General features: G+C 40.4%; 2 protein-coding genes across 4 annotated transcripts in view; one reads left to right on the top strand and one right to left on the bottom strand.

Annotated features, from left to right (window-relative positions):
• The window catches only part of LOC131427620 (nuclear cap-binding protein subunit 1), a 318,774-nt gene extending 316,978 nt beyond the window's left edge, over positions 1-1,796 (bottom strand). For both annotated transcript variants that reach the window (XR_009229295.1, XM_058590990.1), the window contains exons 1-3: positions 1,585-1,796; positions 166-1,501; positions 2-105 (exon numbers count right to left, since the gene is read on the bottom strand). Coding sequence is in view for 1 of the 2 variants with exons in the window: in XM_058590990.1 (XP_058446973.1) it covers positions 2-105; positions 166-1,501; positions 1,585-1,630 (1,486 nt within the window). In the remaining variant the exon portion in view is untranslated. The remainder of the gene's footprint in view (position 1; positions 106-165; positions 1,502-1,584) is intronic.
• Positions 1,797-12,988: 11,192 nt separating this feature from the next.
• LOC131429615 (G kinase-anchoring protein 1-like) lies at positions 12,989-14,197 on the top strand. Of its 2 annotated transcripts, none has more exons than XM_058593848.1 (2): positions 12,989-13,246; positions 13,306-14,197. In XM_058593848.1, the coding sequence occupies exons 1-2, from the start codon at positions 13,079-13,081 to the stop codon at positions 14,077-14,079; spliced, it is 942 nt and encodes a 313-aa protein (XP_058449831.1). In that variant the 5' UTR covers positions 12,989-13,078; the 3' UTR covers positions 14,080-14,197. The 2 variants fall into 2 exon arrangements, with proteins under 2 accessions (XP_058449831.1, XP_058449830.1); XM_058593847.1 differs by having other exon boundaries at positions 13,303-14,197.
• Positions 14,198-14,877: the final 680 nt, after the last annotated feature.

The raw sequence follows: 14,877 nt of genomic DNA, 5'->3' as shown, positions 1-14,877 counted from the left end.
CCGGCACCGTCCATCGTATATTTGTAACTCGGTAGCGGTGGTTTTGGAATCAACTTTGCGTATGTTTCCGGCATCATTTCCTTGAACCGGTCGTGGTACGAAAATCTGCAAAAGTAAATCGTAAACCATTTGGAACCATTTTCAACCACGTTCACTCTTACTAACCTCAAACATTTCAGCAGCACTTCCTGAATAAATTTCGGCCTCGGATGCTCCATCTCCAGCAGCAAACAGCTGTCCCAATCATCCCAGCTCCAGCGGAACTGGAAGTTGCTCAAATGATAGGAAAACCAGTTGGCAAACCGATCAAAGCAACTGGTATTCATTGAATCAATTCGCATAAACAGTATTTCCGTTGCCTGGGCCAACACTTGTGGCATTTTCGATGGTTGCAATTTGCACAGCTCAATCAAAATCGATCCATAGCAAATCTCCAGATAGCGTGGTGTCGGCATGTGAAACAACTCAGCAAAAATCACTTCCACGATGCAATACTCCAGCGGAATCTTGTCCTTATAAGCCAAATTCAACAGATGAGCTGCACAATCTTTCCGCTCCCAATGATGTGTTTCTACAATCGAATGCAAATGTTCCTCAATCAAAAACCGTTCGATCGAATGAGCACCGGGTAAGATTGGTCCAGCCGGACAGTCCGTATAATCGAACATTCGATACACAACCCAAGGCATAGGATATTCGAAGCATTCCTGATGCGGTGGAGGATGAATCACCGGTAGATTATGTTGCAGCGCTTCACAAAGGACGGAATCAAAAGCCAGGTATGGTCTCGGAATGTGTTTCTCTGCCCAGTTGTCCTGACGAAGTTTGCGAATCTGAGCCCAAAGACAATCCAAATATTCCTCCTGGGGATGTGGTGCATCCACCGACCAAACACGCAACGAGTTGTGGTGTTTCTTGGTTCGTTTATTTAGGAAAACCTCGATACGCACCAGTAGATTTTCTAGAGCAGATTCTTTTTTCTCATACAATTCTCGACCGACCCAAGGCAAGGTCGAAAGCACAGCAAACACGTACCAATCTCGGCGCACCTGTGGAACCGCATCCTCATTTGCCGCATCAACCAAATTATCCAACAGCTGCAGTAACGAGTTTGTTGATATAACGTGACAATTTACCAGATCAGACAAAAACCGTAGAGCATATCGAGCACTGTCCCACTTGCATTGCTTCAAACTGTCCTTGAATGTCTTCACCATATGGTCAACAAACTCTCCGCCAAAGTTGTAATTCTTCGCGTTCATTAGTCCGACCATCGTTGAGTAAATGGTACATTTTTCCGGCATCTTGATGGGACATTCGGACAAAATACGCAAAATTTTATTGCGGAAATTGCCCAAATCGGACTCCAGAACTGACACCAACCCTTCCAAATTGGACTCCAGCGATGAAGTGCTGTTCTCACCCACTCTCAAAATAAGTGCCTCCAAACGTTCCTCCATTTCTTGGTTTTCCGACACACGACGACGTTTTCGAGATCGCTCTGGAAACAGACCGTAATAAATTCGAGTCTGGATCGAATCCAACCCAGTTGGAGGTTATAAAAAGCCGAATGAGAAAATTTACCTCCGTAAAAATCGCCGTCATCCTCGTAGGCTCGGCGGCGATTCATCGTTTTCTTCTACTGCAATGCGAAGCACTAACGAAAAATTAATAAAACTGAATATCTTTAAGACGAATTATAACGATTAAACTGCGAATATGACTCCGACGAAAGCCTAATTCGAGACGCTTTGCTTTTACCGAAATCGAAACGACAGACCGCAACTATCAAGCAAGCTACGAAGACACTAAATGAACTGTCAAACAAGTGGTATAATTTGAGGGTGGTTCGTTAGGGTTGCCAGGATAATGTTTCATTTAACAGTTTCTTCACCATTCCGCGCAAAAAGCTGGTTGAATAGAAAATAAATGACACATAGATGTCACTGTCGTTCGTATGATCTTATTTCAATGAAATTGGCAATTGAGTAATTTGACGTCTCTGTTACTCACACCGATGCAGAGTGCACAGATCTATTCACATACGAAATTAGAATGTGTGCGAACCGAAGTCAAAGTTTGTTGTGGGTTCGATCTTACACTGAGGTAAAAACATTTTTGTCTCATAATCATACACTGCGGAAAATGCATATAGAGTTTCGTAAGCTATGAACTTATGAACCAAGTAGAAGACAGTTCCATTACGTGTAATAGAGTTTTAGAAACGGTTTTATGCTTTTCTCAACTGTTCTCTTGTCATTGCAGTATTTCTTTATTGCATATATGTATTCAATAATTGGCACGATGCGGCTCGACAAAATTCACTGGGTTATTTCGAGATACTCACACTAGCATTCGCCACACAACTGCTAAAAATAGCCACACCAACACATTCACACGTGGATTGGACCATGGCTCACTGCTGACAGTATTGAGGTTCCCATACCCGGTAAAAAATGAACGACGGCTCTAGTCAAAAACTGGTAGCCATTATACATCGTGATGAAAACAAAACAATATGTAAGAACGATTCACACATGGCATCATGAGACTATCACCGGCATGAAACGGTTACGGAACAATAAAATTAATTATAAGCAATTCATATCAGTTCGTGCTAGAATCTCATCAGACACAGTCGACACAGACGATAAAAACAAAGACAATACATTGTAGTTGTCAATAGAGTGTACGAAATGAGCAAATACGATTTAACAAAGCCTGAAACTTGGCCTACAAGGCCAAATTCAATCTGTATTGATTTCAAGCGATGCAAAGTTAGACCAGCAGCAACCGAAATTGAAATCTTGCTTAAGGAACGAATGCATCTAAACGTTACTGATGTAAGTGAGATTCAATTCAACAAGGCGTCTAACTGTGTGTACATTATGTTTTAACGTGAAAGCGATGCAATTGCACTCGCTTCGGTTAACAACGAGGTGCACAGCGTTGAGTGTGACAACATTAAATACAAAATTCCTGTGCACATGGTGGACAATGCCATACAAGTACGCGTGCATGACCTTCCCCCGCAGTCCAGCGATGAGTATGTTCGGGAAAGTATGTCGCAGTACGGTGAAGTTCTTTCCATCGAAAGGGAAGTATGGCGGAATTTTTCCGGGTATCCGGAATGGCGTGCGAGTGGTACGTATGCAACTACGTAAAGCAATTCCATCTTACATCATTTGTAATCAAGACGGGAAACATCCGTGTAAAACGCTGATTACGTATGAAAATCAACTGGTTACATGTCAGTTTTGCGAACAACCTGCACACTACGGCAAACCTTGCACTGAAACCGCAAAAACGACATCTTCAAACAAAAATAAGGACAACCGCCCAACAACGGAAACTAGTGAGCGCAGTACTCCTGTTGTACCATCAAACCCACCAGCAACTGCAATTAATGCACAACAAGGCGCGTCTACAGCAACTAACAACCAACCCAAGAATGCGTATTACAAGGAAAACAAAGAAAAAACGGAAACCAATAACGATCCACCGATGCGGCAATGGAGGACGAGACGAGCCACGAACAAAGTGCCCCTCACTCATCGCAAGATAAAAATGGAAGCTCCTCACCCCCTAGGAAAAGGGTGACAACGAGATCCAACGGTAGAAAAATTATTTTATGTTATAAAAATAAGGCTCATTCGGCCACGTAAAGCTTGTACGCAAATTGGCCTGAATAAAGAAATTAAAAAAAAAAAGCAATTCATATGGAGGCACACAACATCAACGTCATGGAACATTTTGACGGTATGTGAATAATATCCGGCTAAAAAATATGTAAATTAATCTTAGCGTCGACCGAAGCTGATCAATCGTCTGAATCGGATTTGATACTGGAATATCCTGATGAAAACAAACCAATCTCATTTGAATTTGTGGTTGTAAGTGAGCTGTCAGAAAATTCACTAAGAATTTTAATATTTTTAAGTTCTACAGCCAACAAATTTTATCCAGTGTAACACAGATTTTCTATTATACTATCTGGAATCTCTGCTCTTTATACACCCTGAAACAATGGTCTATAAGAGCTGATGTGGAAAATATTAGTGGGAAATGTCGAAAATGATACATAAAATAGAATCTCAAAGACTATTCTGCTGTTTGTCTTACAGTAGTTTCCGGATGTTTCGTGATTCGTGCGGTTTGCAATATTTTTTTAGCTTATCTTATTTAATCGCTGCACGATGCTTTAGAGTAGTAGGTTATGCTTAACGTGCAACCTAAACTGACATACATCATGAAATGATCAATAACGTAAATGACCACGCCCACGTAGGTAACTGTAGGAAAGGAAGGGATGTTAAATTCCTTTTGTGAAATTTGACCGTTCTGTTTTAACGGTTTCAAATAACTTCGCAGCCGAATCTTAGTGTACAAAATCATTGCATGGCAAGTAATAGATCATATTGACGAATTCGCAATGATTTTGCGATATTTTCAATTATACGATGGAATGTTTCCATTAAGTAGTACCACAAACGAATTTCCAGACATGACAGTCACGATCTTTTTTTGGCGCACATCTACGGTCCTCCGTGAAACTGGCACCAATGGTGATAAATTGGTTGCACTGCTGAGTTCCCATCATACATTCCTAATGCAAATGTCAAACCGTGAGAACCCTTTCGATTCAATAGCTCATTTGTATATATAGAGATTTTATGGCACACTTTGGTTGAAATGATAACAATGCAATTAATCTCGCGCTCCACCAAGCGGTGAGTGCGGTCATTTCAGAAGCTACCGGGAACAAACCACATTTTTAAAAAATATTCATATGCACGTACATGTCTTTATTATTTATCTTTGGTAGTACTATGTATCATGAAAAATTCAAACTCTCAGCACGGTACATGATCGATTTTAAACTAAATTTTGCCTCAAAACGCGATGTCAGAAATAATTATTTTATTTACGCGAATAGTCACAAAAATGAAATGACAAGCTTTTTATAATTGTTGTCTGATTTGTAATATCAGCACTATATTGAAAAATTTCGATTAAAATGTTATATTGTTAAAGCATTGATTTGTTCGTCTTCTGAACTCTAGGCAAAAGAGAGAAATAAGGTATTTAATTCAATAAGTTATTTAATTCCATGGAATTCTAGTTTTCAGCTTATTTCAATTTTTTTTTGTTCATTCATGTATTTTAAAATGAGTAGATTTGTACAATTCTCGCTCTGTTCAAATGATTGATGGTTTATTATATTTATAGCGATCTTTAGTCAGCAGATTTTTTTGTTCCATTTTGCAGACTTTTGTAACTCTGGGAGTTTCATCAAACAAACACTTTTAACGAAACTGTGTTGGTTTCACACTTAGCAACAGGGTAACAGAGGTATTTTGGCCCACTTGAGGATTGATTTTATTTTGGCTTACTATGTAAAGATATCTACCAAATGTTGTAATATCTTTGAAAAACCATTCCGCAACAGGTAATTTAAGGTGATTAGCTTCAAATTGATGCAACATGGGTTATTTAACATCGATTAAATGCTTAAAGTGGGAACGGGTCATTTCGCCGAAAGTCGCTTCGCCGAAAGGGTCATTTCGCCGAAAGGGTCATCTCGCCGAAAGGGTCATTTCGCCGTAAGGGTCATATCTCCTGCATGTTATGTCTCCTGTATAACTGATGTGGCGCAGCCACATAACCGAAGCCAAGATGGTCGGCCGCCGACCCGCCGTCGGAAGCGGCGGCCTCTTGCATACAAACCTGTAACCGCCTCGTTTGCCCGGTCTACTCAAAGCTAGGTTTCTTTGCTTTAGTTAGGTCCGAACGAGCGGTAGCGAGGTCGGACAGCACATGAACCAAAACGATGTGGCGTAGCCGCATTAGTATTTTTTCATTTTCACTTAATAAACGGAAAATACCACCTACATTTGCCTAGTAGATACACCTATGCAATTGCTTCGATGCTTACTAGCTTATAGTCAACAAGTTTTCTTGGGAACTACTTTCTGAGGTTCATGAATCAATCTTTATTCAAGAGTACAACAATCAATCATTATTCAGAAGTACAATGGTAGGTTAACAAAACGGGCGTTAACGCTATCATCTTTCGTTCGTCTTTAATTTAATTCAATTCTAATTACGATTTCAGGATTCGGCGAAATGACCCTTTCGGCGAAATGGCTTTCTGCGAAATGGCATTCGGCGAAGTGACCCATTCGGCGAAATGTCATTCGGCGAAATAACCCTTTCGGCGAAATGACATTCGGCGAAACGGCTTTCGGCGAAATGACCCTGATCCCTTAAAGTTTGTTAGGTGGGCCAAAATATATGAAAAGGCCAAAATACCTCTGTTACCCTATTTAAATTTTTTACCAAGCATCTCTGTGATGCGGTCCTATTTCTCTCTAATGTCGTTTTCTGAAACTGAAACTGACCCAGGGTAGTTTCATCAATCAAACACTTCCAACGAGACTGGGTTGGTTTCGCACTTAGCAATGAGGATTTGAGTAAAAACCCAGTTCAACAATGTTGAAACTAGGTTCGAAACTAGCCTCAAACAAACGGTTCAACATCAGTTAGGGTAAAAGTTAGGTGGTTTGGTGCGGCATCAAGCGAAAACGTTGTAGCGTTATGTTAAGGATTTGAGTTAAGTCATGGTGAGATGCATATAAGGAAATTGAATCAAGCGTGTAGACAGAGTAAGAAAAAATTAGTGCAACTGGGTGCACTGCTCCTTTTGACAGAATCCGAAAAAGAGATAGCGTATCGAACGATACTCAGTTGGTCTTCCGGCGTGCTCGAGTTGATACGTGTCCTGCGAGGGCCGCTTTTTCTTCGCCTTTGGCGACCATTGCGCGGAACGCGCTTCGGAGTGACGAAGGTTTTGAATTTGTGCGGCCGGCTATGATGTTCGGCTGGATTGTGCAGTGAAAGGCCGGCAAAAGTCACGCGGAAAAAAGGTCGGGTCAATCACCCGCGAGGCAATTAACGGAGGTCATCCAGGCAGAAGCAGAAGATCGAGGCACGTCAGGTGAAGCGGGCGGCACCCTCAATTGAGGCACTCCGCCATTGTAATTTGGGATCGCGTGTGCGGACGGAAGGAAGGTTCCTCGTTTCTGCCCATCTACAAGCACGGGCGAGCATACGAGAATTCTGCCGCTAGCCGCGACGGAGATTGACGGCGCCGAGGCCGGTAGGAAGGACAACCAAGGAAGCGAAATCCAGACAACAGTTCCGGCACAGGCACAAACGGTCATGGTTTGCATGATTGGTGGCGTTGGTGCAACCGATGTAATGAGAACGTGGACTTCGGAAACAGGAGTGAATGCTGAAGTGACACGGGTAAGTCTGCACAATCATTTCCTTGCATCTCATTAGTCCCAGTAGTGTGTGACGTTTATTGGTCAGCGGATCACAGTACATTGCCAACGTGGCGAGAAAGTGGCATGCCATGCCCCAGATAGAGTAAAAGAGAAAACTTTAACAACGTCATAAGCTGACGACCCTCTGTTTGAAGTCAGCTACGAACCCTGTTTCAGTACCATTCAACTAAAATTCGAATTGGTTTCGAATATGATTTTATCGAGTTCACACAACTCTCACAAGTACAATAATCAGAGACAAAAATCCAGAAATCGGAAAACGTTTATACCTATGTCTAAATTACCGGTAGCGAACCTGTCAATGAAAATTGGAACCAAGAAAAGGAGGGTTCTTTCGAAAATTTTCATGTCGGCAGTAGTGAATTGCAACATTTTTTTCGTTTATTCTATAATACAAATAGATATCAACAATAAAAGTAAACTCGGAGTAGAAGAAAATCGATTTCAAAGTGATTACTTCTACTTTTCTGTGGGAAACTACGAATAATCATGGGAAGGCTTTAGAAATGTGTGAAATAAAATAAGGTTAGGTTCGGACAGCTCAATTCTAAATAAACGTTAGTTTTCGCATATTATATTAAGATCAACATTACCACCTCAGAGTGAAAACTTTTTCTCCAACTTCTACTATCATTTTTCAAATGAATTTGCCTGTTTTTAAAAGAAATCGTTAAAAATTGGGGTAATAAAGAGTTTTCCTGCCGATTTGACAGCTCTTGCTGGAAGTATCATCTCTAAACAAGCAGCGCCTCTACATTTCATTGCAGCGTCATTGTGCCAATTGACAGTTTCGAAGTTTTGTTCCCGTCAGCGCAGCCAATTATTCCGAGTTATCGTAATTTATACCGATTTTTGTACTCGATACAGGAATACAGATATGCTCTCTTAAAATACCGATAATTCATTCCTCATAAAGATAAACGCCGATTTTCAGTTTTTGTGTTTGATTCCATAGGGTAAACTATGTTGAACAAACTTTTTTTGCTTGCAAAACCAGTATCCTCACTAAATCAATTTTTGTTTTTTGTCGTGAATACGACTTACTTTACTATGGGGTGCCTTTTCAAAATTAGCCATATGGAAGAATGGGCAGAACTTAATCGTGAATATCTCGACTTGTATTAAAGGCAGCAACATAATTCTTTCACCATTTCATCAAAAATATGATCAGGAATTTAGGATAATATTTTGAACAGTGTGAGATAACCAGAAACAACTCAAATATTAAGTTTTCTCAAACTTTGAAAACAACGCGGAAAACTTTTTATTTTTGCTTGGCTTTTTCGCGCAAGGACGACGATTTTGAGGTAGTCAGGCACATATCTTCAACTGACTGCGTATAAAAGAGGAAACGTGGTCGAAATTCGGTCATTTCTTCTTGTGCGTTGGATGCAAGCAGACGTCGTGGGACCAGCAGCTTCGGAGAGCAGACCTTTTGCGTGGTGCCAAACCTCAAACGCTCAGGTCGTGCTCTCATTTGGACTTCAGCCGTCAGGTGGAGCAGTCGGCAATGAAAGCAGACCTTTTGCGTGGTATAAAGCCTCAAACGCTTAGGTCGTGCTTTCATTTGGACTTCAATCGTCGGGAGCAGCGGTCATCGATAATGAGAGCAGGACTTTTGCGTGGTGCCAAACCTCAAACGCTCAAATCATGCTCTCATTTGGACTTCAGTCGTCAGGTGGAGCAGTCGTCAATGAAAGCAGACCTTTTGCGTGGTATAAAACCTCAAATGCTTAGGTCGTGCTTTCATTTGGACTTCAATCGTCGGGAGCAGCGGTCATCGATAATGAGAGCAGGCCTTTTGCGTGGTGCCAAACCTCAAACGCTCAGGTCGTGCTCTCATTTGGACTTCAGCCGTCAGGTGGAGCAGTCGGCAATGAAAGCAGACCTTTTGTGTGGTATAAAGCCTCAAACGCTTAGGTAGTGCTTTCATTTGGACTTCAATCGTCGGGAGCAGCGGTCATCGATAATGAGAGCAGGCCTTTTGCGTGGTGCCAAACCTCAAACGCTCAGGTCGTGCTCTCATTTGGACTTCAGCCGTCAGGTGGAGCAGTCGGCAATGAAAGCAGATCTTTTTCGTGGTATAAAGCCTCAAACGCTTAGGTCGTGCTTTCATTTGGACTTCAATCGTCGGGAGCAGCGGTCATCGATAATGAGAGCAGGACTTTTGCGTGGTGCCAAACCTCAAACGCTCAGGTCATGCTCTCATTTGGACTTCAGTCGTCAGGTGGAGCAGTCGGCAATGAAAGCAGATCTTTTGCGTGGTATAAAGCCTCAAACGCTTAGGTCGTGCTTTCATTTGGACTTCAATCGTCGGGAGCAGCGGTCATCGATAATGAGAGCAGGCCTTTTGCGTGGTGCCAAACCTCAAACGCTCAGGTTCGTGCTCTCATTTGGACTTCAGCCGTCAGGTGGAGCAGTCGGCAATGAAAGCAGATCTTTTGCGTGGTATAAAGCCTCAAACGCTTAGGTCGTGCTTTCATTTGGACTTCAATCGTCGGGAGCAGCGGTCATCGGTAATGATAGCAGGACTTTTGCGTGGTGCCAAACCTCAAACGCTCAGGTCATGCTCTCATTTGGACTTCAGTCGTCAGGTGGAGCAGTCGTCAATGAAAGCAGACCTTTTGCGTGGTATAAAACCTCAAACGCTTAGGTCGTGCTTTCATTTGGACTTCAATCGTCGGGAGCAGCGGTCATCGATAATGAGAGCAGGCCTTTTGCGTGGTGCCAAACCTCAAACGCTCAGGTTCGTGCTCTCATTTGGACTTCAGCCGTCAGGTGGAGCAGTCGGCAATGAAAGCAGACCTTTTCTGAATTTAATTCTTGAACTCAGATCCAGTTCCTAATTTCAGAATTCTTCAAATCGGTTCTTTTTAGAACCATAATAATACTCCCAAAGAATTATGCGAAATTTTACTTTTCTGTACTCTATACAACCCATTTTTAAATTGGTTGCAGTTTGTAGAACTTCCTTCTGATTTGCTATATAAAATGCATAGCACCGACTCAGAAGCCATTCATTTCGAATTTGGCTGTCGTTGTCAACGTATCGATTATGGCGCGATCGAGGCATCTCCAGGCGAAATACAAAGCTTGCTACCGCAAGCGGAAGAAGCAGGAGGCTTCAACAGAACTCGCAGAAGGAGAGCCGAGTCGGCTGTTGAGACGCGTTGAGCAGACAGTAGCAGAGCCGAGTGATGGAGGTGGTTCGTTGAGTTCGCAACCGAGTGGAGTACAAGATGAGCACTCGAATGGAATCCGGTCAGGTATGTTATTATCACTTATTCTGAATAGTGACGTATTGATTTTCCGATCGGATCCAAGCTACCCTGGATTTAGACAGCGTTTTTAGAAATATCAATAATATTCGTTCGAAGTTCTAGTGATAATATTACGGATAGCAGAATAACGGTTCTTGATATTTTCCAATAATCTTACATCCTGTTGATTAACCTTAATGCGCGCTGAATAATCGATATTTCATATGATTGATTTTATTACTTCAAAACTTTTAATGTCATTTAGTAATTTGTTCATTACGATTAGTATGATTATTATTATTATTATAATTATTATTATTATTATTTATTATTATTATTATTATTATATTATTATTATTATTATTATTATTATTATTATTATTTTATTATCATTATTATCAAAATTATAATTGCACAACGGAAGTACACATTTCAAAACGGACCATTGCAATTGTCTCTTAATGAAATCTTCGTACTTGAAAGTTTTCATTGAAATTACTTCAGAAATTTGTTGTACCCAGCCTATATTAGTATATTAAAAATGAATTGTTTTACGCTTAGAATATATAGTTTTGCATTCCATTACTAGCTGCCGAGAATGAAATGTATGAATGGTTTTGTCGTGAATACGACTTACTTTACTATGGGGCGCCTTTTCGAAATTAGCCATATGGAAGAATGGGCAGAACTTAATCGTGAATATCTCGACTTGTATTAATGGTAGCAACATAATTCTTTCACCATTTCATCAAAAATATGATCAGGAATTCAGGATAATATTTTGATCAGTGTGCGATAACCACAAACAACTCAAAAATTAAGTTTTCTTAAAATTTGAAAACAACGCGGAAAACACCTTACTTTCGCTTGGGTTTTTCGCGCAAGGACGACGATTTTGAGGTAGTCAGGCACATATCTTCAACTGAATGCGTATAAAAGGGGAACCGTGGTCAAAAATCGATCATTTCTTTTCGTGCGTTCGATGGAAGCAGACGTCGTGGGAGTGGAATCATCAACCAGCAGCGACGGACCAAATTGAGTTCCTCAATTTGGTCCTTGTGAATGCTAGAACAGAATCCCTACAGCATATTGATAATTTCTTTCAATAAATTATGCAAATCCGAAATGAAATAATCGACAATAAAATTCTGTATGCGGCTAATTTTATAGCCGTTAGGACCGCCCATTAGTGAAAAAGCTACAAACGAAATCACATAAAAGGAAATCTCTTAACAAAAATTCAATCAGTTTGGATTCAATCGCCACTGCGAGCAGAGGTGTTTTGTGTCGTCTGCACGCTTTCGACAAGAGCGATTACGTCACAGCTGCCAGTCATTAGCATTGGAAAAAAAAAACAACGGTGGAGAGCATTGCACAATATCAGCCGTTCTAATGGCTCTAAAAGTTTTCTAAAGAACTATTAGGATTTGTTGTTCGCAAATCGTAGGGAAATATCCTCAGTTTACTGCAAATCAAGAACAGTTTGCTTAGATTTGTGCACTTTTCGCTGTGTGAAATTCACAGTAATCGAGATCAAGTGAAGCCTTTTTTTGCAAAAAATGTTTTAGAGTTTAATGTCGTAGAGAATTACGCAATTTGACTCTTCTGAATGCTGGAAACGAATCCCTACAGCATATTGATAGTTTCTTTCAATAAAATATGCAAATCCGAAATGAAATAATCGACATTAAAATTCTGTATGCGGCTATTTTTATAGCCGTTAGGACCGCCCATTAGTGAAAAAGCTACAAACGAAATCACATAAAAGGAAATCTCTTAACAAAAATTCAATCAGTTTGGATTCAATCGCCACTGCGAGCAGAGGTGTTTTGTGTCGTCTGCACGCTTTCGACAAGAGCGATTACGTCACAGCTGCCAGTCATTAGCATTGGGAAAAAAAACAACGGTGGAGAGCATTGCACAATATCAGCCGTTCTAATGGCTCTAAAAGTTTTCTAAAAAACTATTAGGATTTGTTGTTCGCAAATCGTAGGGAAATATCCTCAGTTTACTGCAAATCAAGAACATTTTGCTTAGATTTGTGCACTTTCCGCTGTGTGAAATTCATAGTAATCGAGATCAAGTGAAGCTTTCTTTGTTTTTGCGAAAAATGTGAAAAAGGGGAATGCGTGCATAATTCATACAATTGATATTCGGAAGTGTTAAGGAGCATGTCAGTTGTTTTCGTATTCACGACATCCAGTTATGTCTCTGACATTACCCACCCGCCTTTTTTTCGAGATAGATAATATATATATAGAGATTATTCCGCCAAATCCGGTTTTTTGAAAAAAAAATCAGTTGGCACCTCTGATTATCGTATACTTTATACCAGTTTCAGTTCAATCAACTAAACGTCAAAATTTGTTTACTATACTTTCTAAAAGACGTAAAATTCAGGAGCTTGTATTGTGTAGCTGCTAAAAATTTTAATTTTCCACTATTTAATCCAGTTTTGAAAGGTTAACAATGGTAAGTATTGTTCCGTCTCGATTCGCTGGTCTGCGAATCGAGGATGATGATGAAGAGTTTGCTACACCTAAGCAGAAATCAAATGCTTCCCTTGGTACAAAAACTGCCGGTAACACCAAACAGGCCGGTAGCCACCAGAACTCTAATCAGAAGAAATCAAAACCGGTAAGTTAAATATACTCACTTTAAAACTTTAGAAACGAACTTTTGCGTAATTCCAGAAGAAAGTGAAAAAAACTGTTAATGCTGGAGTGCAACAAGAACAGTGGTCTAAATGGCAAGCAAAAGATTCCGAAATCGTCGAGAGTAACTATGAAAAGGATTTAGAACAAGCCTTGATGTTGTCGAAACTGGACTTCGAAGCAAATAAAACAAAACTATCAAAACCCGAAAAGGAATCTAAACAGCCTGGAAAGCCAAAAAAAGCTAGACCTTTGTCTTTGCAGCAATTTCAATCTAAAGTTGACCGGGATTCAACCGACAAAGAAGCAGAACAACAGTGCAAAGAAGCCGAAGTGCTATACAATAAAAAGTTCACCTTTTTCGAGCAAATAGATATGGAAACAAAGCAAATCATTCAAAAGGAACAGTTCAAATCTCTAATTTCCACTCGAGGATATAGCACTGGAAAAAAATCCTCTGAAAACGAAAAACCAGAGTCTCCCTCACCTAATAGTAGCGAAATTGATACATTGAAAACAGAAAATGCAGCTTTGCGTGCGGAACTTGAGTTGGTTCGAACAAGACTGAAAAAGGTTTGCTCCATTCTCAAGACTGGCGAGATGAAGGACAAATCCGAACTGCTGATTGAGATCGAGAAACTGAAGAAGAACCGAGAAGATATGATCACTGAGATGACTGCCTTGTACGCGCAGCTTGAACAAGAGAAGTCCAAAACCGGTGGCTCTAATCATGAACGGGGCAAGGAAAGAACAGCCGTAAGGAAATCGGTCCGATTCGATGCGTCGACTGAAGTACATAACGGCAGGGCCGATTAGATGACCGGGGTCTGATGGAACTAGATTAGATTATTTTTAGTGTGTATTAAGAGGTTTGCGATCTCGCCAAATTTCCATTATGTGTTTAGTGATAGGTGTAGGATGAGTAATGCAAATAAACATGTGAATCTCATTGATTCCTTTTAAAATCAATAGACTACGTCTCTATTATTTTTCTGTTGTGAATACAGATGGTAAACACGGCATGAACCTCTTTGTTTATTTCAATAAGTGTAGCATATAAATTGCGCAAAGACAAAATGAAACGTTCTTTGAAAGAATGATCTGAGCGCACATATTCAGAAACGCCCAAAAATGTTATTGCTGATCATTATAGAAAACACTTGTTTCACTAACGTGCTAAGTTCTGGGTTCTGTCTCTAATCAAAATAGCGAGGAATTGTAATATTAGTATAAAGCAATCAAACGTCAGTGTTTTGGTCAAAGTTAGCTTTACACCACTATTTTAAGGGCCTACTGGAATAGTATTTCTTAGTCAAAATAGATCTGCTCTGAATTACGTCCAGTCGAAATCAATTAGGGTAAAGTGTTACAATATGTCCCCTTAAGAAAACATTGAGATATTTTTAAATATACTGATATATTTTCTGTAGGTATTTCTTTGCAATACGTCTGAGGAACATAATTTGAATGATTTTGGTAGAAGTGATGAGCAGAGATGGCATTTCACCAGAGTTATACACGCTAGAGTCAGATTTTTGCCACACCGAGGATGAAAAAAACGAAGCACCGCACAAAGAGGAAAGCGCACTTCTTCTCAGTGTCGAATAGACAGCA

Source organism: Malaya genurostris, chromosome 2, assembly GCF_030247185.1.
Source record: "Malaya genurostris strain Urasoe2022 chromosome 2, Malgen_1.1, whole genome shotgun sequence".
In the NCBI taxonomy this organism is placed as follows: Eukaryota; Metazoa; Arthropoda; class Insecta; order Diptera; family Culicidae; genus Malaya; species Malaya genurostris.
The sequence above is the reverse complement of the archived record's forward strand: the minus strand, read 5'-3'. Positions and strand labels throughout refer to the sequence as shown.

What these genes read in the sequence shown, in the direction of transcription:
- LOC131429615 (XM_058593847.1), top strand. Translation starts at nt 13,079, where the DNA reads ATGGTAAGTATTGTTCCGTCTCGATTCGCTGGTCTGCGAATCGAGGAT. An exon ending in ATCAGAAGAAATCAAAACCG is followed by an intron (nt 13,247 to 13,302) that starts GTAAGTTAAATA and finishes GCGTAATTCCAG; the next exon opens with AAGAAAGTGAAAAAAACTGT.